Raw genomic sequence first — 26,766 nt, forward strand, 5'->3', positions numbered from 1 at the left:
AGGAATAAAACACAGTCTTTGTTTCAACCAGGAAGTCCACAATTAAAAAACATTTAGCATGTATTACAATCTACATTAGGTTCCACCATATCAACCAGTCTTTTCCCATTTATTTCCCTCCTTATTTATTTCCCTTTCTTTCTATCTGTGCTGGAGTATATCAAATGCATAATTTCACTTCTTCAGGCACTTTGTGATCCATTTATTGAAGCACTCTTTACATACATTCTTTTGATTTCCCTTAAATACTTTTGAGCACTCAGCAAATACCAAAGCAATAAATAGGATTGAAACTGCGACTGAACCTCAGCCAATCCATGAGTAAACCTGAGGTGGCTGATCTCAAATTCCTTTGTACATTTTTGACAATGATAATTGAATTTTATTACAATGCAAGCAAGAGAAGCCAATTAATTGTGCAACAGAGAGTGCAAATGCAACAGATGAGTGCAAGGGTTGCTTTCATAAAGTATTTTACCCAAATGAAACCACACTTCTTATGTTTTTCTGTCTTTCTCATTTACTCTCCAGTCACTTGAGGTTGGAGTATTGAAGGGAGCCAGCAGTGCTGGCATGAGAGTGTCAGCACAGCAGGGTAATAGTGAGAAGTGCATATCATCATCAGGGCCGTAGTTACCACTGAGGAAACAAACATATCCTCAGTATTATTTCAGGGCATTATGAGTTTATATACAACCTGAGGAGGAGTTTACTTTCTGCAATTGCAGCTTTTAGAGTCAAATTCTTAAATGTGACTATTTAAAAAAAAACAAAAAAACAAAAAAACAATTAAATAAATAAATAAAAAAATAAAAAAGATCAGTAATACTGTATTGAAAGTAGTGTTCATTAGACTGTCATGACACTGTCATAAGCATGTCACGACACCTGTCATGAAGGAGTCTTCATGAATGTTTATGACTCCTGTTATTAAGTGTTAGTTATGTCACTTTTAATGCAAATGTTGACAATGTCTTTATGATGACAATTTGACATTAACAGTTGACAGTGTAATAACACTTATGACATCTTCATGGCAAGTCCAAACTATATCACCTTAGTTGGGACCAAGGGAAATATTGACACATCTGTAATAGTCTCATGACAGCCAATGTCAGAACCAACCATGTGCTATCAAGTGCCATTCAGTTAGTTATGTCATTTTCAATGTAAAGTTCTCTAATTATTATTAGCCCTAATTACCAAACTTAAAGAAATTGTTTATCATTATGCATAAAATTACATTATACTGTCATCTGTGGATGGTTTTGTAACTGGCTATCATGAAGCCATTAGAACCATGCCACATATATTTTCCTTGATCACAACAGTGATACATTTTTTTTTTATACATTTGGATATGTCATTACAATGTAATTTAGTGTTATTACACTGTCATGTGTTAATGTCAAGTTGCCATAAAAAAGTTGCCAAAGTTGTCAAGTTGCCATAACAAAGACATCCAAACAATCACCTTTGCATTAAAAATGATGCAACTGACTGAATTGACGATACTTAATTACAACCATCATAACCATTCAGAAAGACTCTTTCATGTTCATGTGTCAGGTGTCATGACATGTTATTCACACCCCTTCAAATAGAGTTACCATCCCTAGTAATGTGCAAAAGGTTTTGAAATAGCATTTAGACAATCATGTAGGGAGAAAAAGAAACATTTAATTGTTTAATTAATATTTTGAAAATGTGGGGGAAAAGTCAAATTTTTCGCTCACATTTAATGAATGATGACTGATGTCAATCAGCTTACAAAATACACAAGCGTGATTTTAGTGTTCTGCCTTTTATCTCTATGCTTCATACTTAACTTATTTCTGCAGCACACCCTTCACACTATAAGAGCCTGTGGTGGTATGGTCTAAGTTAATGTACAGACATCATGGTCATTATTAGTAACCTTTTAAATACTAAATCAGGCACAGCAAAAACATGCCTATAGTAGTGCAAAACAAGTTCAAACCACCCCTGGGTGCAGATACACAGTACACAAGAGAAATCATATGATGCTCATGGAGTGATTCTTCTGGCCCCTCTCTGCGTCACACATCATCAGTGTGGCCTCTGAACTCAGTGCATCTCTGTCGTGTCTTTCAGTCTGGTAAGCGAGCAAGGTAGGTCAGAAGATGTCCTCATCATTTCTTCCTCATTGGCTCCCAGCGGTGAGATCTGCCTGTCTCATTAGTTTGAAAACCTCACACAGTGACGACAGCCTCCGCTGTACGAGTGTTTCAGTCCTGCTGTTCCTTTGTCTCGGGAAGTTTATGAGGCTGAGGAGGGGGGCAAGGAGCGAGCGGAGAGCAGGGGCTCAGTCCTTTGTCCTGTGACAGTGGGAGGGGTCACTTTTAGGAGAGCTCAGTATAGCAGTGTCTCTCCCAGGCTTGGAGCTCCCCTCCTTCTGCACACACCAGCAGGTACGACTCACTCCTCACCTGTGGTAGACGCACCTGGAGGACAAAAATCCAAAGCAGAAGAATGTTAGTTCTTTGGATTAGATTAAAGTTAGATTAAAAGGTTGGTTTTGTTCAGCTTGTTCTCAAACCCAAGTTGTCAAATACCAACATTCTGTCATGGAACCCTGCGACTCATTCAGATGCACAAGGTATCTGTTGCTGGCTGTATGTAGCATGCAAGGCTTTCAAATTTCAATATAATCCCATCTGTAGCTAAAAGAGGCTTTTACCCAAAGTATACAGAGTGAGAAAGTGCATGTCAGGAGAATGTGGGGTGGATGGATTGGTAAGGACTTTCAACCACATGTCCAAAATCAAAACACTATCGAAAGATAGTGCATCATGTACGCACTGTTGTGAGCAGTTTCATGTAGGACTTTCTGTCTTGCACAGAAGAAAGTAGTTCCAGGAGAGACTGGTTTTGAATTTTTCAAATGTATTTTTTTTATTTTTCAGCACCGCAAGCCGAGTGCCATTTAGTCCCATTGTATTTGAGAGAAAGCAGACGAATCTCCAAAAAAATTTGGGGTGAACAGCTCCTTTAAGAGAGTGACAGAACTGAATACTACCCCTAACCCCACATATCAATGGTATAAAAATGTCAGTGTTGCATTCAAAACCCCAGATCAGTGACTATGATGATTACTGTACCCTGTGGAAGAGGAGCAGGTGGCGGTGTAGAGGTATCACCAGCGGGTAGTGGCAAGCTGGGGGCGCTCTCTCCCTCTGTAACACACGCAAGTCAACAGCAGCTTTGTAGAAACAAACTGAGGTTAGCCTGTTGAATAAGAGCCTGGCCAGCTGTACACACTTCATGTCATACACAGAAACTCTCTGTTTGCCTGTTAGACTGTCTGAGTTACTCACTGCAAAGCTTCTGCAAATCAATTAGAGAATCAAACCTGTTCATGCTGTTTTAAAGGTGTTTCTGTTTTCATGTCAGACAGAGACAGAGAATATGAAGTGATTAAAGAGAGGCTTACATCCCCTGGTGCGTCCACACAGTGGGCAGGCAGAGCAACAGATGCTGGGCAGATACTCAGCTCTGTGATTGGAGGAGAAAGAGGAACATCAGAGCCCATGATGTGCGGCGGCGCTGTCGCAGGCATTCAGCCTCAGGGTGCACTGCTGGCCAGCCAGATTTGTAATAACACAAAGAAACAGAACAGAACCAAAAACAGTACACATCTGCAGTGACGACAGGGAGTACGGTGTGAGTGAGAGGAAAAGTGATGAAGAAAGCAGTGTCTGAAGTCAAGTTTTTATCATCACACACAGAGAGGTACGTGTCTCTTGTCCACATGCTTTCGCAGCAACAGGAGTTGTGGTCATTATTCATAACACCTTCATCCATCATCAGCCCAGCAGCAGGAAGAGCCTCAACACAGCCTCTTTTAAAAGCTCATGACACTCTATTGATTTATTGAAATGGGCATCCAAGTCCCTGCATACCAGCGCTATTCTTAGACTGGGTATTTACCACCATGTTCTGACTCAGGCTCCAACATAAGCAGATGCTACTGGGACTGTGCAGCTCTGTGTTTATTCAGAGTGGAACTCATTCCACCTCACATTCATGTTGTTCTTAACAGACTGAGGACTGTAAAGTAAAGTAGTGCTGTGTCTGTGTGGATGTCTGTGTGATTAGATCATGTTACTGAAATACCTGACATAATGAAAACAGCTTAGAAGTTTTTTTTTTGTTTTTTTTTAACCAACTGGGTTAAATTTGAAATGAAAACAAAAGCCACAGCTCTACCTCTATATGGCCTTTAATGTTCTCATGTGGATTTTATTGCTTTTCATCAACAACTGCATGGATAGCTGGTAGTGTATGTTTAGTTATACTACAACATTAAAAGTAACAAGGGATGCACGATATGGGTTTTTGCAGCCAGTATGATAACTGATAATTACCTTATTCTCATGGCCGGTAAAAATGGTCAAACACTCTGCAATTTTAACCCATTTCTAACCTGATTTTTGAGGTGCATGAGGTCCATTTAAGAGTCAGAGTGAAATTCAACTTTGTCGGGTGTCATTTGCGGCACATTGCAAAACTTGAGTTTTGGCTTTACATCACAGACAATTAACTCGCACCTTAGGAGATGAAATCACTGGTGGATCCATGACCACCATGTTAGGAAACAAGTGCCCTTTTGGTTGCCCTTCCATCGGACAAAACATGATAAAGTGCCATCTAAAGTGACCTTCCGTGGACAAATAATGATAAAGTGCCCTCTGAAGTGCCCTTCCAGTGAAAAAAAAAACATTATAAGTGTCCTTTAGTGTGCCTTTCAGTGGACAAAATGTGGTAAAGTGCCTTTTAGGTTGCCCTTCCAGTGGATAAATCATGACAAAGTGCCCTCTGGAGTGTCTTCACGTGAATAAAGCATTGTCCTTTAGGGTGCCTATCAGTGCACAGACTATGGTCAAGTTCCCTCTAGGTTAGCCTTCCAATGGACAAAACATGATAATGTCCATCATGACTTTTGGGGCCTTTTGGGACACTGGGGCCTCACAGCATACCCTTATTTTTCCACCCATGCGCCTCAGACAGTCAGAGTCCGCCACTGGGTGGAATTAAACAACAACATTATAACAGTGATGACTCTTCAAATGTTCAGTTAGTTTTTCCAGTAAAGTTAAAAACTAGTTGGTTTGCTAGTTCATTCTTCCTATTAAAATGAACAACTTGCCTACTGGTTATAGCTGATATTTATCAGCTATTATTTTATTATCAGAATAATAAATAGTAATATAAATTTCCCATTATTGGCCCATAATATAATTTAATTTATCAGCCCTGTTATTTATCGTGCATCCCTCAGAGTAACCTTTACCATATAAAAAAATCTCTTCCCATGACTGTCGTCAAAATTAGCTTCTATGGCATTGTGGCATAACTGCAGTCAACATTAAATGAAACAGGGAGGAACAGAAGGCTGTACAGATGGATGATTATGATGATGACGAAGATGATGGCGGGATGAGGAAGCAGGGGTGTTGATCCCTTGCCTGTCTCCTTGGGAGCTCTCCTGTCCTGCATCTCCTCCTTCAATCGCTCCATTTCTTTCTCCAGCTCGGAGTACCTCCTCTCTGCTTCTTGTAGCCGTCTGGTGGATGAAGAAGGAAACACTTTCAGTTTAATCCATTTACATATAAAAATGGACCACTTGACAGCTCCCCAAATGTGAAGCCAACACATCTGGATGGCCCCCTGGTGGCTGGCTGCAGTATAGGTCATAATACACATCAAATGCTTTAAATTAAATATAGTGTTGGTGTGATACCTCTGCAGATCTTCATTGAGTCCTGATATTTGCTCAGTCTCCTCCTCCTCCTCAGTGGTGGTGGTGGTGTGGGTGGATGCAGTGGGGCCTTTCTCCAGAGTGAGCGGGAGCTCCAGCAGTCCAGGTAGGTCAACTGGCAGAGAGTCTGCGAGCTGCCACAGCTGGCTCTGTATTCAGACCACAGGTAGATCAGGACCAGGTAGATCAGGACCAACGCAACAAGGAAACACTGAACAGTATAAATGAAAATAAACATTCCCCTACAAAGCCTAAACAACTACTCACAGGGTGCAAATGAGAAAATGGCTTTAAAGTGCAGGAAATGGGCGTTGTATATGTGTTAATAAGGTTATTTTTACTCCCAAAAATCAATGATGGATAATTTGAACTTTGACCCCAAAAACATAGTTGCTGCAACCTGCCCATTGCATTGCCTTATATGGTTCTAATAGCAATGCAAAAGCAAAGTGCAGTAAGTATTAATGTTTTCCTCCAGCTTTTTTATTGTGTTCGTGATGAACAAAAACTGTTCTGCCATTGTTATGATTACATTCAAAGTATTTATGCCTTTGTGGATGAGAATTTTAGACTTGATATTATACAGCCAAGTCATACTTTAGTTTTAATATCATTACATATTTGCCAATCTAGAACATAATTTTTCTGTCAGTTGAACTATGCTTCATCATCCTTTTCACTTTCACTCGGTCACCTGTTACACTCATGTTACAGATTAAAATATTATATATCACTATAAATATGTTGGGATTAAACTGAAATATGCACAGTGAATACCTGTAATGAAAATGAAGATGCTGTTCATGTTATAGATGAAGATGGTTGCTTGATTGTTGTGGAATAACTTGATACATGGCATCTTTTGAGATTTTATAATCCATATTTTCCATCACTGGCTGGGTTAACTTTGCGATGTGAAAAATATGTAAATCCTATGTAAATCCTATATATGACTTAAATGGATGCAACCTGAGAAAAAGACAAATGGAAGTTGTGACAATGTCTCTGTTCTCACCAGCTTCTCCGGTGTGTAAAGACTCTCACAGTCCCTGATCCTTGAGGGGTCGATCTGCATCATGATGTCTTCACTGCGGTCGATGGCACCAGTCTGACTATAAAAGAGAGACCAGTTAAACAATCCCAGTAAGACTCTGTATAAAGGACAGCTGGGAGTTGTTTGATGCACATAAAAGTTTAATCATGAATTTAAGTTCACCTGGTGGCAGTGTAAGAGTATCCAACAAAAGCCAAGTGTACGCCTATTGGAGCTCTGTCCATCACATCAGACAGCGTCTCCTGCAGGACACAACAACCACCATGATTGCTTGCTCTGTTAATGTATTCAATTACAAACAATGTGTGTATATGTGAAATTTTTTATCAATTCTTATTTCACATCAGACTCAAAATTCATAAAATAATGTGAGGTTTCTTGCATCCTCCACAGAAAGTGTGTACCATTTTGTTCAATTGTACAAGTGTGGAATTGTCTTTCAGACACAACCATCGTTCTAGTATAAGTACAACTTTATATGGTGAGTGTCAAAAGACAAACCATTTCACTGAGACAGTCGTCGAGAATGTCGAAGTTGGACGTGTCAGTGGGATTAGACACTTCAGGCAGGAAGGGGGCGGGGACTTTGTGCAGAGAAGCCCAGTCCAGTCCACAAAAGAAAGGATGACTCCTGAAGTCACTGAAGCCTTTCCTCCCCAGACGGACCTCCCTCTCACAGATGAGCCCAGTGATGAAGGAGTGAGCCTTCTCTGAAATCTCAGGGCCAGAGGACGGGAACTCAAAATACTCCTGGGGACAAAAAAAAAGAGAAAATCCTTTAAAAGTCTGGTCTTTACACTGCTGCTTATACTACTCGTAGTATTACTGCTTTGCTACTTTGAGTGTTCATAGCATCTCTGATGTTATATTTTATTCTGAAAAGTATTGTTGGGTGACTTGCAATTTAAGTAAACTAAAGCTGAAGTTGCATTGCACATATTGGACAGTTTTGCCAACTCTGGATTATGCATAATGCAATATATTGCATATGTACACAGAACAGCCACCTGCCTCTTTGACCATCTAAGCCCCCACATTCCCACTTCCCAGGCACGTTCACTGCCATTCTCATTTCTTCCACCAGGTACCCCTAGCCTTTTCCTGAGATCATCCCACTCAAATCTGCCCTGAAGTCACTGTGATCATCTCAGCCACTGACTACATATACCAGCCCACATCCTTTGTTTTTTTTTGCCATTTTGTCCTGGCTGCTTTGCTTTGCTCTTCTGTTACCTAGACCTGTATTTACCCACCTATCTGTCTGCCTACCTGTATCTGTCTGTAAGTTATATATTCAATAAATCTCTAAAGTCATCTGCTTCTTGTGTCACCGGCATCTGGGTCCAATCCTGTAATCCTGCAAATGACTCTGATGGTGAATCTGTCATCAAGTTTTTTCCATCTATGAGAAGAACCCAGCTCTGGGCTCAAGGCTGATGGTAGGTCGTTGAGGGTCCATTCTCACTGTTCCCCAGTAGCCATCCAGTCTCCAAGCATACTAGCCTACAGTCGGCTTCTCAGTCTGCTAGCAACCAACCTTCAACTCAGTCTTAGGCTTGGGTTTGTGAGTCTGTAGCTTTCCTGTCCCATACAATGTTCTATATGTTCTGCATCCTCTTGTGGATTGTGGGTGCACTGCTGCAGTCAAGTTTGCGATAGAGTTTTTCTGAGTTACTTTGTGGGTGCAATTCTTGAAACAATTCATAAAAACAGCACCTTACCTGCCAAAGCCTGTAACTCAAAATCATTAGTTTATCTCTCAAAATTAAATATATCAATGAAAATGTTATTGGCATCAGAGTGAGAAGTCCTAACAGTGTATATAATATATATGACATTAGTTGTTTGCAGGTGTTGTCTGTGTTTTTCTGTACCTGAAAGTGAATGATCTTGGCATATGTCTCAGAAATTGACTCTGCATAGAAGGGTGTTCCCCCCAGCAGCATCTCATAGGCACAGATCCCCAGAGCCCACCAGTCACATTCAGGACCATAACCTCCACCTCCCTCCACTGCTCTTAAAATCTCCGGAGATAGATAGTCGGGTGTCCCAACTGCTAGAGACGAGTGAACCTGCAATGAGGACAGTGGGCTGATGGATGTAAAGATAAAACCTCATATTTCCAGCATTTGTTCAGTTGTGTGAAACGGTCATTGACATGAAAAAATATTTAAAACGTGAAGTGTCGGCTCTCACCATCCCATCCTCTAGGAGCCTTAGACAGGAACCAAAGTCCCCCAGTCTGATGTGTCCATCAGCTGTTAGAAGGATGTTATCAGGTTTTATGTCTCTGTAGAAGAAACGGGGTAGAGAGGGACAGTGTCATCTCAAGAGGACTTCAGATTTCATGAATCAAAAACATGTCAGTAGGTTCCATGTAGACATGCTAAAGTTCCAGTAAAGTGTTTTCTGAGCTATACTGGACTTATTGATCAGAAAATCAAGATGTGAAGCATGTGAAAAACAATGTTAATACTTCTGTGAAAATTTCTCTGCTATTGTACCTGGCTGCAGTATGAAAACTTAAAGAAATAAATTAAAACAATATTAGCACAATTTCTTAAAGAGAATAGTCTACCTGTGCACATAACCCAGTCTGTGGACAGAGTTAATGGCCATGACCATCTCAGCCAGGTAGAACTGAGCCATGTCCTCAGGAATCCGGTCTCCAAATTTACTGAGCAGAGTAAGCAGGTCCCCCCCTACATAATAATCCATCACCAGGTACTGTGGGAGGAAAATGGCAGTGGGATTTAAGTTAAATGCAGCATATGCAATAGACTAGCAGAGCATAAATGACTGCCCATGTTCATAGGTACCAGATAGTTGTCATCCTGAAAGGCATAGTGCAGCTCTGTGATCCAGCGTCTGTCACCTCTCAGCAAAACCTCCCTCTCCTCTTGGTAACATGCTGTCTGTAAGACACAAACACAGAGACAACCAGGTAACAGCTGAAGGACACCCAGTTTATACTGAAGAGCATTTCCCTCAAATTTACTCTTTCATCCCAGCCCAGTATATAGTCTACAATAACTGCCCATATAATGTGAATGCAGGTTTACCTCTCCTCGCCTCAGCATGTCCCACTTATTCATAATCTTCAGAGCGTACACTTGTTGTGTGGTTCGTATCCTCGCTACAGCAACCTGCAACAGAATAACCACAATACCCACATGAAGCGGGCATGCACTAAATGATTGCAAGCATTTCTCAAGACATAGGATCACTCATCAAAAGAAGAACAATTTGTTAAAATAATGACGTAAAAGCAGTTACATAAATTAGTTAGATTCTTCTGGAAACAATTCTAATCTACTTAGTCAGATCTTGCTGCTCCAGACCGGCTCACCTCACTGAATGTGCCTCGGCCAATCACCTTCAGGATGTGAAAGTCCTCTCTTTTGATTCGAGTCTTCTTCACCTGCCTCACCAGGGGCTCCGCTGTGATTGGAGGAGAGAAGACAGAAATTATGACTTCAAATAAGTATTATTTCTCCTCCGCAATGTAGCCTTATATCAGAGTGGACATTGAAATGAAGATGTTCTGTATCAACTTCTGGCACTTCTGTGACAGAATCATAAGTATGTATTGTACGTATTGTATGCAATTGTGTTCCTACACAGTTATTATCACAGAGATACGTGTTTGCAAAGTTACCAGCACTGATTACTGTACTTCATGTCAGTTTACCTTTTATAGCACCAACTACAATTCATGTTAGCTTGTTAGCTAATTTAGGCTCAATAATCAGGAGTTAAAATTAAGTTTTATCATCCTTGTTTATGAGTAAGATATTCATTTGTACATTAAAATGATATTGTTTTGATTATCCAGCCAGACACTGATTAGTCTGCTGTCAAGTGTAATTGTACTGCTCTGTGATAATTTCTAGAATTGAATTCAAATTTGGACATTGGGTTACAATGATAAATAGCCTAATTTAGCTCAATTAAAGTTAAATAGTTTATACCAGAGCTTTTCAAAGTCTATGATTTTGTCTCCCCTTAGACAAAGCTAGGGAAAGGATGCCACCCCATACCCCACTTCTATTCATTGAGCATCCTCGGAAATGGTTTGAAGCCCCCTGAGGATGCCTGCCTCCCACTTTGAAAACCTCTGGTTTATCCTGTTAGACTGTGGAATCTACTTTTCAACATGACAGAAATAGTTAGATTTTTTGGAGGATGGGCTCATTTGCTTTTTTTCCCTGTAAGAGAGAGATGACAAAATTGATAACCACTGGCATTTTTTGTTGTTGCTTAAACTGTTGCATTTTGTTTCTTCACATGCTCCTAACATGTCGCATTTTATGAGTGGAGACAGTCCCATTCCTATAATGACCTAGATTAAATGTTCTGGAGCTGGTTAAGCTGATGAGGTCAGGTGATTTGACCTTCTGGATACCATAAACTGTGACATGCCTCGATGCTCCTGCTTTTTCAGATGTGCTCATTTCATCTTGGCTCTCAAATACCATCAGCCTCCTATAAACTGTGTGCATGCAGACAGTTTGGTGCTCTGTGTACTTAGAGCTGAGCAGAAGATTTTATTTGCCATAAAGGGAGTTCCTCTTCAACAGTAACTACAGTGGAGGACCTCTGTACAGCTAAAAATAGCAGCTATCATTTATGAATTGAGGCAAGTTTTCCAGTCCTTTATTATTATTTTCATTCCCCACCTCCTCACACACTGAGAGGAATGCAAGTGAGGCACAGTCTAAACTGCTTTTAGCTGAGGAGCAATGTCAGGCACACAGAGACAAACACACAGTGTCGCCTCAGAGCCGGAGACTTCCTGAAGCAACAAGACAGTCCCGTGAAAAGGATCCTTTATCCACTGCAAACATGCAGTCTACAGTAGCCGCGGGTCAGTAGACCGGGCCAGCCATGTGATCTGTGCTGTGTCACTGTTACCGAGAAACAGACAGATGAATAGACAGCATTCATTTTGATGTCATACAGACCTTTGTATAATTGCAGTACATGACAACATAAATCACTTGGTTCATATGACGGCTTATTGTATTTTTAAGACAGGGCTGGATTACGGTGGCAGCAGACTAGGCTAGGTAGCCCAGATGTGCTTCTCTCTAGCCCAGGAATTTCCAAACTTAGAATAATGACTGAAAATGGGTCATGGACCTATTTTTACTGAGTCAAATGCATAACATATTTCCTCAAATAGCAACCAGGGCCTTTATTTCTCTCAACTGCAGATGGTAACAGGCCTTTAGTTGAAGCAGGCTTTTATTAGCGATAGGTCTTTATTTTTAATTCCCTCTGTTTGGTAAGTATAATTCATCATATTAGGACAGGCACTGCCACCGAGTGAGATACAGAAAGAGGCCTTTAGCAACATAAACGACAGGTACACAAGCTCTCTCCCAAGCAACGCGACACGAGATATATGAGATCTCGTGACACCTTCACACATGGGTTTACATGCTACCTGGAAGCGACTCAGACAAAAGAGAGAGATCTGCTCAGAAATAGTGACTTGTTACGCGTACGGTTGACTTCACAAACTTTGAACAAAGAAGAAAATGAAAAAAGGACCTCGACATAGAAGAGGAACACAATTTCTTTGCTGCAGCTGCGCAGCTGTGTTTGAAAAGTGGTCGCTGTTCACTTCAATTGTACTGGATTTGGCTGCAACGCTGTTTTCTGCTGAAGCTCTGGGATTTCTTCTTGTTTTGGGAACCTTCATCCATCCTCACATCAGCACAGGGGTCGCTTTGAGGAGGGGGAGGCGGTGTTGTTAATTGGTCTTATATAATGTCAGGAGACAATGGCTCCGTCACATCACAGAGCGATTCACCAAAAGAATTTTGAACACAGAAATTGTGAACAACAGTTTAACGCTCTAATTTCACAATTCAGTACTACATAGCTCTCAGTCATTTCACATCTTTCAGCAGCTAGTTTCTATCTTCTTTTTTTCTTTTCACAGACTTTAGTTTCATCCAACACAGGGGTACAAGAATGTTAAAACATAGTAGCAAAATACAGCTGGTGTCAAGAAATGTAACAGCCACCTCAATAATATTTTATACCATATACCAGCACAAAAAAAATAAATCTGATTTTCAACATAAAATACCATAGTCTGAACTGACACATTATGAAAACACAACAAAAAGTAATATTTGTATTTTGGAATATAAATCATCAAACTAAAAAAACCCCTCTCAGCCCACCACTAGGCATGATGGGAAATGTGGACTGTCACTACTATATTTTAGTATAATGCCTCGTTTTCATACGCTTCTGTCTGCCCTGTTGTTTGAGTTACTCAATTATGCTGTTAATACAAACTCAACACTTCCTGTTTCAAATTAAAAGCCCTTCAATGTTTCAGTGGACAGTGCATGTTTGTTATGTGGTGATGAGAAACTTAAAGTCTGTGTAAAGGAAAAAGGGAGTTTTTTTCTTAAGATAGACTGTTAAATTGTTCTCCATTTCTGTGTTCAGGTTTTTTTGGGTGGGCCTAAACATGGCTCTGTGACATGCCGGAGCCATGGTCCTCCAACACCGTATAAGCCCCACAAACTGTCACATGAACAACACTGTCCCCACAGCAATTCATGATGTATTCTTGTAAGTTTGCATCTTTGAGAGACATCAAATTTCTCTGTCGGGTCTCAAGAGAAAAGATTGGGAAGCCCTGCCCTAGCTGCATCCTCCCGGTCTTCCTGGGGAATCTGGAAAAATTCAGCTTATATTTGATTTGTAACTCCTCCAGTGTGTCCTAGATTCTCAGATCTGTAGCACTGAGACTTGCTATTCCACAATACCATGCCAACGGTGAAAGATCATACATAAAAAAAGAACTTACAAACACTACACAGATTATAAGACAAATGTCTCTTTTGGTCATGATGTCTAGTCATTGAAAACATAACCTTGATAACTTTCATTTTTGGGCAGATTGAACTGTGCAGACTGCTCATTACTCAGTATCTCATTCTTCACATTTGTGCCTCTTTAGTAAAAATCCCAACAAACACTGGGAAAAAATCATTCTGTTTGTTTCTGTGCAGGAAATGAACATCATTGTCCATCCCGTCCTCTGTTTCCTGCAGCTGTATCCGTCCAAAGCAAGCAGGGTCTGTGGAGCAGACAGTGCATGTCTGTGTACTGCACGTGTGTCTATCCTGTGCTTGTGTGCCTGCTTGTGTTTATTCAACACTACCACCTAAGTGCTCTGCCATCCCCTCTGCCAGCTTCCTGTCCTGAGGGACGGAAATTACTCCCCTCCATGAAGAACGACAGAGCAGACAGTTTGAGTAGATGGATTATGGATCAATATGAAATGAAACAGTTAGCTGAAGAAATAAGAGGTCCCTACACAGGGTCTGTTGCTGATATTTCTGCTTTCATTTGCACAGTAAATCTCCAACATGCAGATGCTGTAAAGTAAGACTGTAAACAGTTCGCAGAATCTCTTGGTACCTCATGATTCAGTTCTGATTCAGAAGCTCATGATGTCATTATAAAACAATTATCGGTGCATCTTGATGCATCAAAATTTGAAGCTTTTAAGCTTTCGGGTCAGATTGTATCCATCTGCAGTTGCTCACTTTCAGCCATCTGCACCAAAACTGAAAAAGTAGCCTTGTTTAGAAGTAAACATGGTGCGTATGTTACATTCAGGGGTGGGAATATTTTGGCTAATTTGATTCTTGATTGAATTAATAGGAAAGGGAGCACAATTTTCAGTCTCCTACTTCAGTCCCACTGAAATACAGTACGTAACATAACTGCAGCCTTTTTATTTTAAACACTTAACTGTATTCATTAATTAATTTATAAATTTGAAAAACCTATAAAGTGTCCTGCCTGTATCAGAATAACAAAATGAGGCAGAGGCGGAGTGCTCTGCTGTATTAATGTTATGTCACCAGCGGTGGAGAGCAGCTTCCATGCTGCACCGTTAGCTCAGTAAAAGCCATCGCTGTCCAGGATGCGGAGTGGCCACAGAGTTTTAGCGGTGAACAAACTGAGCAGAGAGGGATTTTCTCCTCTACAGAGTTGGTTGAAGTTGTTGAAAGCTGCAGTGTGAGTCGAAGATTAGCCGTATATCACTTAGCTCCTGCTGCTACTCCTGCTGCTTCTCCAAACTGGGGGCGTGCCGACCACCATCTAATGTAGGTATTACACTGACTGTGCCTCATACAACCACACATTTAAAAAACTCCAACAATCCCTCTTAGTCACCAATCTGAATGGGACACACAGCAACGAAAAACAGTTGTGAGTAGCTGCGGTGTCTTGTGATTATATCTCATGACTGCACATGTTGATGACTAAAGGCCATTCATAAAATCCATCCTCATATGTGGACAACAAATGTCTTGTATCACACTGAAAGGCAACCTACTCAGCATGCTGCTGCTATTTTCTACATTATTATTATTATTATTATTATTATTATTATTATTATTATTAGTAGTAGTATTATTATTATTAGTATTATTATTATCAAAACAGTATCTAAGTGGATTAACTGGTACTTCAATGTCAATAAATGTATTTTATTGCATGCTGGTTTCATATCAACACACTTGGACAGATAATACAGCACTTTGCTTTTACTAATGATATTTTTGAGGCCATAAGACAAACAGTGATGGAGTCATTGCTCGTTCCTGCAAATGTTGACTCTGGCGCTGTACCCATCACTGACCTCTCCTGTTAAAGCCATGTAGGGAGAGACCAGACCATAAGCAAGGCAGACACAGAGGGCATGGAGAGAGAGCTACATGAAAATAGAGCAGCCATGTGAGAACAGGTTGAGGTGTTTTTTTATTTGTTGCCAACGAACCTCCACTTTATTGAGTTCAGCGTTCGACACAATCTTCTGTGAAATGCTCCTCTCACAGTCTGGCTCAGCTCAAAGTCTTCCACTTAATCCACCAGTTCTTCTTGTCATAGCAAACTGGATTAATCAAGGCCTACACTGAGCTTCACACAAGGCACAACACATTTAATCAGTGTTAAAGCTGCATTATGCAACTTTTTCCACATCAAAGGGATGCTTCACCTGAATATCTAGCTTTAGGCAAGGCAGTTCTGATTGGTTGTCTAGAGTAATGGGGATACTAATTCTGGAAAACCATGTTGCTGTTGAAATTTCTTAGTCTCAGAAATTTTCAATAAAATTCCATTGGCCCAGTTGGCAGCAGAAATCATAGAGATGGATAATTTAAAAATTCAAATAAAGGTGTGGACTCAAGTCACGTGACTTGAACTTAAGTCAGACTCAAGTGACAAATTTGATGAGTTAGACTTGACAAAATCAAAAAAGTATAAGCATGTTATTTTAAAAGTGTGAATCCATGAATCAGTTATTTTCCTTTCAATTCCTGTGTCATTTTCATACATACTCATTATGAAATTTGGGGTCAAATTCAGAGGAATTTCAAATCTGTTGCATTGTAATTACCATCAACTATATGGAACCAGTACTTGCTAATTATCACATAATTAACCATGAAATCTGGGAGTAACATGTGGGCAATGTCCAAGAAATTTAAAATATAGTACATGGTAATTACCCCTATTTACCATGAAATTATGGGATCTGAAGCATTACGCACTATTCATTCAAAGCAAGTCTACACTTCATTCCCAGAATCTGACAGCATCCAGTCACGCTGCAGGAGAGAACCATGAAGAACTAATGTTAAATTATTGAGCTCCAGTTAGAAGAAATGATACCACAGATCATTTTGGTTAACATACAAAAACACAGCAGTCAATAAAAAATGTATTTATGCCTGATTTATGTACGAAAATACGGATGTCTGTTTCAAATATTGCAACTGTCACTGCCCATATACTTCCATGCTTTCTTCATGTTACGCATCCACATACGAGAGAGTAAAATGTTACTCCAAAGGAGTAAAAGAATCAATTTTCTGACAACAACAAACATGGTGATGCTGGAGGAGGTTTAACAATGTACCCCTTGAGAAAGACAAAATCAGAGGCAGGATTGCAGAATGCAGTGGTCTGTGCAGCCATTAAATACATCGTAACGTGGATGGAGACTTCTTTTCGCTAGCTAATTGATGTAAAATGTAATTTTTCAATACTTTATAGAACTTTAAAACTGTAGTCGTGTCTTTTTTTTAAACTATTGGCTACACTGCCCCCGATGATTTCCAGTGGTAGGCTCTGCTCTGTTTTGTCCGTATCTGGAATCTGTCACAAAACATACAGACAAAATGAATGCCGAACATGTACAGAAGGCTCTATACATATCTGTATGCCTATTTAACATTTAACATAAATTAATAAGTTAATAAGTTTTTCATCTATACACATTCTATATGTTATAAAACAGTTGCTGAAAATATGTGAAAACACTGACAACTATTTATGGAGTTAAATTGTTAACTTGTTCACAATTTCTGCATTTAGGATTTTTTGGGTGGATCTCAAACATAGCTCAGTGACGTTATGGAGCCATGGTCCCCTGACACTATATAAGCCCTGCGAACCGACACACAAACAACACCGCCTCCCCCACTTTAACAAATGTACCTTCAGCTCAGTCCCAATAAGCCCTACAGTTCATTTCAGCTCACTTCAGTTCCAACAACCCAACACAGAAGGAAAAAAATGTACTATCCTGTCACTGTTCTCTGGATCTGGTGGCTCAAACTTGCCTGGATATGTCCAATAAAGCTGCTAGATGTAAGATCCATGTTTCAAGTCATTTTCAGGTTGTAGTAGTGTTTGACACCAAGACAGCAGAGTGGTTCAGAGCAGAGAATACTGCTAATTTTTTCATGATTCTGACACCAAATTTTATATATTTAGCCATTTTTTAATAATTCATATTTGGTTGGGTGGTTAATAACACGTTTCCACAGCATGACAAACTTAGAACACACATTTATAGTTGCTTTACACGACTTTTAAAGCATTATCTCCCCTGTCCGTGACGCTTCTGTCATCCTTGCCAGGCGTGTGAAGCTGATTTAATCTGAAGCTCAGGCCTCACGTGCAGCTAAACCAAGAAAACTGCTTCATCACTGATGAAGGCCGGCCAGCTGTGACACTTGATCTTCATTCCCGAACACATGGTGGTGGTTAAATTTGGAATGTCCCATCACTGGGGACACATGATACCCCCTCGCCACCCCTCTCCTACTGGACAATACAATAGGTACACACACATTCACAGTTGTATGCATGCAAATATAAAGTATAGAAATATAGAAAGCGTGAGGAGTGAAGCGGTGTGAAAATTGAGTGGTGATGACATGTCAACAGATGTACACACAGAGTGGTGGCAGGCAGCCAGTAATACTACAATGGGGAGCATTTATGAGCCATTCAGTGTGTTCATGTATGACAGTAATTGACCATAACTGATAAAAAATGTTCGGCATGTCAGGAAGACAGCAGCTGAAATAACCTCCATGCAATGTCAGCAGAATTTGTTCTCCTCCTCCATCTTTTATGTTCTATACATTGTATGTCATTGAGTCACGGTGGTCTCGGTGACACGACACCAGTTAAAAATTGTTGGCGAGGTTCGTGCTGGATGGCAGAGTCAGCCACACAGAGTGTTGCCTTTCATGACCTTGTAGTGGTTTAAGCACACCGTATTCTGGGTCACAACACAGAGGTTAGTGGGGCAGCTTTGTGTGGTCTGTGACCAAAACTGTGCCGCTCATTTTAGAGTTGCGGTGCCCGGTGCTGTCATAGCACTATAATCCCTGGAAAATGTCGACCTTGTCTGTTGGTCATTCTCTAAATGGAATCCAGTGTGGGTTTAGTTTAGATGAATATAAATTCATTAATTAGGTTAATGCAATTTAATAGTAATGTTATTGCTTTCCAGATTTTTTTAAAAAGTAGAATATTTCAGTGTATACATATTTAATTTATACTGTATGTAGATAATAATAAATGAAGTTACTGGGGTGATCCAATCAGCTATGCCAAAATATTAACCTTCTGAATAGACACAGTGGCCCTTTTCCATACACGTGCTGGCTTAGTGTGACTCATTGGATGCACTCTGTGAGTACAAGCCTGCCATTAGGTGACTTGTTTCAGTCAGTATTGTGGCATCTGCATTTTCAAAGTCCCCACAAAATCATCTCCAATAGAGATGCTAGATACATGCAAAAAATGGCAAATTAGTGCCTGTGATGCTAATGGTACAACCAAGCTAACAGTCGTTACCTTTAAAGTCCAGGCTCACCTCCAAATGTGCAAACGGTCCACCAAAAGGGGCAGGGGCACTGTCGCTGCATCCTGGGCTAAGCTTCACCCAAGATGACTGGTTTAGACAAATACAAGACAGGACGTTTTTTGCTCTATAGCACGATATGCATTGAGCATTGTGCAGAGATGTCTGGCTATGCAAGACTAGGGTTGGCTTGGCTTGACTCAGTTTGACTCTAAACATCATCTCTGCATGGCAGGGACTTGCATTTCCATTAGAACAAGGCTACCCGCTTGAAGACAATATTTTAATTGTTTTGTTTTGAGTCAAGCAGTTGTAAAATGTTGATAAATCCATTTCACACCCTCTATATTCTTCTCAATAAAAGTAATCAATTATTTTTGAATTAAAAGCTTTTATTAAAAAATCTGAAAAAAATCATGTTTTCAACCAAGGTGACTTAACACCACTCCTATCCAGCTGAAAGGAACATGAAACAGTAAAATAAAGCTGATACCTGAAAGTACAAACAGCGATGCAGGAGAGAAACTAAATTCCAAACAACAGAGATTCAGTTAGAAGCTATGAAAGTAGGTAGCCTGATAGTTGGTAGAGGCATTTGCCCTGTGTACCGAGGCTGTGAGCCCTGTGCAGTGGCCATGGGTTTGACTCCCACCTACGGCCCTTTGCTGTATGTCAGTCCCCTGCTCTCTGTCCCTCTTTCTTGTTATATCTTCTGCTGTCCTTTAAATTAAAGTCATAAAAGCCCCCCAGTGTATATATATATATATATATATATATATATATATATATATATATATATATATATATATATATATATATCTATATATATATATATATATATATATATATATATATATATATATAGGGAATATTTGTAATTTTAGTTTGATAAATTATTGAAATGTTGCAAAATTAATTGATTATTTCTGGACTAAATTGTCTGCCATTATTTGTTTCACAGTGCTATAAAAATCAATCTGATCTACAGCGTTATTCATCAGGGGAGCACATATACCACACTGTTTCCAAGTGCCCTGAAGTCTCTACTTTGTGTACAATTCCATGGAGAATTGTTGGCTATTTTAGCAAGAACTGAAAAGAGTAGACTAATCAATAACATCATCTTTGGACCAGTAGAATGGCTAATTATGTTTCAACTGCTTCAAATGTGCCCTCCGACTTAGCTTCTGTGAAGCTAATTCGTAACTGACCCTGATGTCAGTGTGCAGACTCCAAAAACATTAATTCACTAAGAGGATCGACACATATTAACATGAGGAATGATTACAGATTGTCGTACATGCTGCTCCTAGGGCCATGCCGCCCACATTTATCCTTTTAATTTGCAGTCTATCCTAATTTTCCAGTCATTCACTATAAGGAAATAGTTTAGCTACAGAACCAAAAGCATGAGCCAAAACAAATAAATGGTATCTATTAGGACCAATTTGAAGATATTTAAGATATTAAGATTAGTATGGTTCATTGCCTGCAATAACTCTGACAAGTCGTATTCAGAAATACATTTTCCTCTTGTGAATAATTTATGATGCCACACTTCAATCAACAATTTCAAACTTAAAAGTTAAAGCGTGAACTTAATTGTTTAAGATCGGTTCAAATGGTTGTCTACAGTATAAATGTGCTTGAAAAACACACTTTAACACATAAATCAAGCTAGATGTCATCGATACTGTAAAATCGGAAGTTTCACTGACTATTTCTGTGCAAACACAGCAGACTGACGTCAATCTGAGAAAAAAAAAATCAACAGTAATTAGCCTGAACAAATCTGTTCTGTTTGGTGAGCTGCGGTCTGTTTTAGCTGAAACACATCAAGTTGCTATTGTATTAAGATTTACTTTCATGAATCTTGGGTGAGGGTTAGAAGTAATTTATTTATTAGAGATGCACCGATACCAGCATTGTGTATTGGTCTGATACTGTCCTCACATGCTCGTACTCATACGAAAATTAGCCGCTCGATACAAGTAAACATCTAAAGAACCGCCACGATGTTCAAGGCATTTGCTGATACTTAGCCTCTTTTTTTGAACGTGCCGTCATCGTCAGCCAGAGACTCGTTGTCCTCAACATCATCCGCTAATGACCGCAGCGACTTTGGAAACTGTCCATAAAACTCCATGTAAGTCCATGTAAAACTGAAATAAACACACAGAGCACCTGTAGACCGCAGCCAGCCGCTGTCCAATCAGTCCTGGCGGGTGTAAACTAGCTGATGCCTCTGCAAATTAATCCAAAGACGAAGAAAAAACACTGCTGTCATCAGTCAGTAACCCTCTTTTCTTCGTAATAAGATGCTACAACTTCTCTTCATGTTCTTATTCTTCATCAAAACGGTCTGACAGCTCAGTACAGGCAACTTCACTCTTCGTGGTTCACAGCAGGGTAAACAAAACTGTTGCATACATGGCACCACACTCATACCTGTCCCCCCCAAACAACGACAGGTAGGAACTAATTAGCTCTTAGACAAGAGGGACATGAAGAAGAAACTTAAATACTACACGTGTAAATGTGTCATTAAAATACTAGTTAAGATGCTGTAAATGATAATGAAATAATTATCACATACAACACTATTTATAAAAATGGATCCTAACTCTGCAGATGGAAGAGATTCCTCTTTTTACTTACCTTAGCTTTGTCTGTGCACGGTACTTGTAAAGAAATTGTCAGAGGTGACTACAACAAAGTGCCCTTTGGGCGTTGCAAACTTTTTCCTGGACCCTCTCCTGACTCATAAAACTTTTGACCCTATACCCAAACCCTCTCCATCACTCTAACTCCCAGTTTTCCCTGAACCCTCCTGAAGCTCTAAACCCACCCCTTAACCGTATGACACCATTTTCATCAATCTGCATTATCCCTACCACATTATTCCTATTACATATGCAATCTGCTCACATTATAATCACTTGTATGTTATGATCAGTTATGAGCAAGTGAGCGCTTGAGAGTATTTGTCTTTTTAATTTATTTTCAATAAAACAATTCCTGGGTTATCATAATTGTAAATTATATTGTTCTAATATATTCAATTTACATTGACCAAGCTGTCTTTTTGACCAAGGTTCTTGTTTGGACAACGAAAAAACATAAGAAAACAACCAAACCAACTGAAATGTGCCAAATTTTCTAAAAGTGATTAACAATGCTTGTTATTGTTTCTATAATAAAAATTATTCTGATCAATTTCCTAAATGTCCAACGTATCATATATGTTACACACAAAATATCACATATGTAAATGATATAGACTTTGTGTTTTTGTCTTAAGGTCCAATCAACACTTAAGTTTAAAAAACAAAAAAGAAATTTCTGGCAATTATTTAATGTGTCATGCTTTAAAGGGTTAACAATATCAAGTGCAAAGTGCCCAATGGAGCTTATGAAAGAGATATGACAAAAGATGCATGGCAGATACATTTGAAAAAACACACACACACACACACACACACACACACACACACAAGTCTCATATTATAGTGCAGTAATAATAATATTGTATATTAAGGTCATAGTAATCACTTGCACCTGCAAGGCAAACAAATTAAATATATGTGATTGTTTAAATTGAAGTATAAAAGGAGAAAAAAAAAGGAAAACTCCATACAAAACCTTAGGGCTTGATGATAGTAGATATGTACATACATTATACTGGTTACATTATACTTAAAATGACCCTTTGCCTGAAGTCTGTTCTTAGCGTAGTGTGGCTTAAAAAAAAAAACAACAACGAAAAAAAACACATAATATCAAAGTTTAGTTTCTCATTCATTATCCTCAAGGATCTGAGCAAAAATAATTATTCAGAACTATTTGAAAACTTGGTTCAAAGTACAGCTCATTTTGCTGTTTAGACTGTGCAGGCCTGGCAGATCACATTTGATTGACATCATCCTACCAACATGGAAACTCTGCCATGTAACTCATGTAACTACTGCTGTTTGTGGATCACTGTAGACGGGGGCAACAGCAAAATGTATTTTAGCCACTTAAAGAGGACAATATCAGTTTAAGTGTACACTATATTTAGATGATTTTCATCACTTCACCTTGCTGTCGACAGACTGGGACCTGAGGGCACCGTCTGTGCTCTTTTCACTGCCACCAAGACTGCTTCGACAAAATCAGTAATTTTACCTGAGGTGGGAGTTGCTGTATCACTGCCTCAACTGGTTAGTTTGTTTGTGTTACTGTGTGACTTTGGTATTTTGACACAACTGAGGCAGCAGTACAGCAGTAACTCCTGCGTCCTGTGAGGTATAATTACTGGTATTGCCAAAGGGGACTTGTGGCTGTGAAGAGAGGATTGATGGCAGCTTCAGTTCCCTGTTAGAAAAAGCTGTCTAATAGCAAATTAAAGCAACAAAAATGTTCTAAATATAGCGCGCACTTAAACTGATATTGTTTTATGCAAGGTAAAATTACAATTTGTGTTAAAGGAGTCTTGAGCTGTAACTGTTTTCCTTTTTTTCTGTTATATTTGTGGTTCTGTGGAAAAAGTAGAGCCAGGTGATTTCAAAATAAAGTATTCTGGATTTCAAAATAAAGGGTTTGAAAGTAAAGTGTAAAACTGCTAAGTATTAATTTAACATGAATAATCAAATTAAATTGAACCAAAACAAAAACCACCAATAATACACACTATATCCAAAACCCAGCGCCCTGAACACAGTTTTAGATGGGATTGGAGGAATGTAGATGGAGGAGTAGTGGAACAGACAAAAACCGCTCTCCAACTATATTAGTAGGATGTGCCTTCAAAACAACTCTATGCAGCCAGATACATTACTTTTGGTGCAAAGTTTTTTAAAGTCTTGTTCCCTACACTATCCACACATAGCCACTACAGTATGGTTAAGGTAAGGGTTATTGCAAAAAAGCACAAATAATAGATAAGGTATCTATAGGCAGCGGATACCTTAGGATTAAGCAATAAAACCATTTAGTTAAGGACAGGCAAAGATGAATGGGAAGGTTGAAAGTCCTGTGCTCTCATTCCCATGTCATAAAAAGCTGACTGCCTGTCACACACCTCTACAGCTTATAATGTTACACAAAGGTACCCAGGTCAAGTGACCTCAATGTAAACCCATCTGGGCTTTTGACACAGTATATAGAGTGAGAAAGTCCATGTACGTACACTGACTTTCTCGCTCGTCATAGGCTACTGTGTCGCCTGACTTTGACAGCACATTAAAAAAATAACACTAGTGGGGCACCTTTATAATGCTACAAGGAATAATAACTCTTGTTCATCAAGAGCAAAGGAGGAAACAGTGAGATGTTGGCATAGAGGCACACAGGGAGGAGGCCAGGGTGGAGAGATGGATCAACAAAGTGAGGGCTCTACCAGTCAGTACTTTAAAAGGGTATAGTCAAAATTCATTCCTCAGGGCAAATTCATACCGGTATACTTTCTATACCCTTTGTACCGCCCCCCCACTACTTGGGTAGGGGTAGGAAAAAATCATGGTTTGGTTAAGTTTGTTAGTCACATAAATTAGTTTAATTAGTTACAAAAGTTACTGTACATAATGTAACTTGTAGATTATGTAAGTTTAAAAAAAAGGCAATGCTGACTATTGGTTTTGCACAGGACAAGAACATCAGTCTCCTGGGTGACAGCTGTGTGTTTAATAAAATGAATTACTGAATTTTGTAAGTTAACATATGTAACATGTTGACTATTGGTCAACACTTTCTATTGGTTTTAGACGGGACAAGAGTCTTAGTCCTGTTCTGTGCTTGTTTGACCCATCCATCCACTCCACCTTCTCCATATGCTAATTTTCACACTCTTTAAAGGATGCCGCCTGACTTCAACAGCACATCAAAACAGGTTCGCCCCCCAAAATGATGCTACAGGTGTACCTACAGCGTCTACAGTTTGAAGCGTAGGGGCACTGATCAAGCTGCTGTATGTAACGTGTTGGGAGTGAGAACAAGCTGTCAAAATCCACACAGCCTGCAGTGGTATACTATATTTCCAAAGCACGACATGGTTGTGCAATTGTGACATGTGTGATTGGTCACACATGGCGTGCAGTGAGTTTTGGGTAATGTTTCAGTTGATTGTTCTTGTTTCAAGGCCAAACAATGTGGTTGCTGAGGAACATGTTACTGTCAGTAGCAGAATGAATAATGTAGGTCATTGTGTTCTTATTTAAATGACAGGGTGTAGTTGTCACAAATTCCCCTGTGGCTTCATGTCAGTCAAGCAGAAGCTGAGGAAGAACTTGGTGTATATAGGAAAACACCTAAAAATAAGAGGAAAACACTCACCCCATTGCAGGAAGCCGGAGACATACTTCTCCCTTGCGAAGGGCGAGGAGTAAAACTCCTGGTAGACGCCCACCAGTAGGTCCAACAGAGTCTGGAGCCCAACGGGTCCCGTGTTGTTGGGGCCCTTGGCCAGGTCAGGTGCACCAAGGCCAGGGCCCGTCGACATGACGCCCGGCGGCTGAGGGGATCCCTTTGGTTTAGAGTGGAAGTGAAATGTCCATGGTGTTTTGAGACGAGCTGGGTCTTCTTCTTCCTCTGGGTTCACACTTTACAGTCGGTCTCTTGAGAATCACATTTACAGTAACAGCCTGCCCTCACTTTCTTTTTTGGACTGTGCCTCTCATCCCCCCCTCTACACACACTCTGTGGATGTCTTTCTGGATCACCACCTAACCCCACCCCCTGCCCCTCCTGACCGGCCTTTTCTCTCTACAGTACAGGAGTGTGACTTTTCTCTACAAACATCCTCTTTTAACACTTCATGTTCCCTCTTCTTCCCTCTGCGTCTACTTTTTTTTTTGCACTTACTTTTTTTCCCCTGCCCTGTTTGTCATGATATGTCAGTCCCCTCCTCTGTCTGTCTGTCTGTCTCTCTCCTTATTCTTCTCTCCCCATGGCTGTGCAGCATCTGTCAAGCCTGTGATTCCTCCAGCTCTGACTCCAGACCTTTTTTGGTCTTTGAGTCTCCCTCTCCCTCTCTCCCCACTCCCTCTGTTCAAGCTACTCCAAACTTTCTACAGCACTACAACATTACAGCCTAATAGAGAAGCACGCACACACTCTGAAACAATTCCTCTTTTCCTTTTCCATCCGTCACTTCATTCTGTTTTATTACCTGTCCTTGTTTGCTTTTCTTCCCTTTTTCTTCACATTGTGACAGAGCAAACAGGAACCACTGACCTGAATCACTGCTGGCTGTTGCTGTTACACTCAGTCATGTTTTGAAGAGCGCAAATCTCTTATTTTGTCAACCGTCCAAGGATCTTTTTTAGTTCCCTTGAATTTTTTTTGTATCCCTGCTGCCTCACTCCTCTCTCCCCCCACCCGTCACCCCTCTCAGTCTTGTTTTCCTCTGTCTGTCTCCCTCACTCACTCTTTGTCAAGGATGCAGCAGACATGGTTTCCTCTCGCCCGGCTCACTGGTTTTAAAAAGTCCTCCACTGTCCGTCTGTTTGTCCGTTTACTCTGTCTGTCCTCCTGTCCTCCTCGGCTGCAGTGTCTGTAGCTCTCTGTGTCTGTACTTTCCTCTTTCTCCTCCCCAACTTTGATGTTTTGGCTTTTTGAGTGAACTGCCTCCTTCCTCTTCTCTCTTTATAAATACACCACAGCTGCCACACACCACAACCCTCAACTTTTAGTCTCGCCATTTAATAGCTGTTTAAACTGCATTTGCACTGCATCAAACTA

The 26,766-nt window shown here is 40.0% G+C and overlaps 1 protein-coding gene across 1 annotated transcript; it reads right to left on the reverse strand.

Annotated features, from left to right (window-relative positions):
- Positions 1–1,431: 1,431 nt before the first annotated feature.
- dmpk (DM1 protein kinase) lies at positions 1,432–26,383 on the reverse strand. Its single transcript, XM_084730769.1, has 15 exons — positions 25,360–26,383; positions 10,186–10,277; positions 9,883–9,982; positions 9,656–9,780; positions 9,415–9,563; positions 9,033–9,126; positions 8,711–8,908; positions 7,338–7,586; positions 6,999–7,078; positions 6,798–6,894; positions 5,765–5,931; positions 5,490–5,587; positions 3,455–3,516; positions 3,123–3,197; positions 1,432–2,465 (listed from the first exon to the last, which is right to left on the reverse strand). Exons 1-15 carry the CDS (start codon positions 25,523–25,525, stop codon positions 2,364–2,366), a joined length of 1,854 nt encoding a protein of 617 aa, XP_084586895.1. The 5' UTR covers positions 25,526–26,383; the 3' UTR covers positions 1,432–2,363.
- Between the last annotated feature and the right edge of the window lie 383 nt (positions 26,384–26,766).

This window comes from Lutjanus erythropterus, chromosome 11, assembly GCF_056507025.1.
Source record: "Lutjanus erythropterus isolate fLutEry1 chromosome 11, fLutEry1.hap2, whole genome shotgun sequence".
Classification (NCBI taxonomy): Eukaryota; Metazoa; Chordata; class Actinopteri; order Lutjaniformes; family Lutjanidae; genus Lutjanus; species Lutjanus erythropterus.

Coding starts and splice junctions, on each gene's coding strand:
- dmpk (XM_084730769.1), bottom strand. CDS start 25,525: ATGTCGACGGGCCCTGGCCTTGGTGCACCTGACCTGGCCAAGGGCCCC. Junction 9,127..9,414: donor AGACTGGGTTATGTGCACAG/GTAGACTATTCT, acceptor TTTCTTCTACAG/AGACATAAAACCTGATAACA. Junction 8,909..9,032: donor GGCTCCTAGAGGATGGGATG/GTGAGAGCCGAC, acceptor TCCTCATTGCAG/GTTCACTCGTCTCTAGCAGT.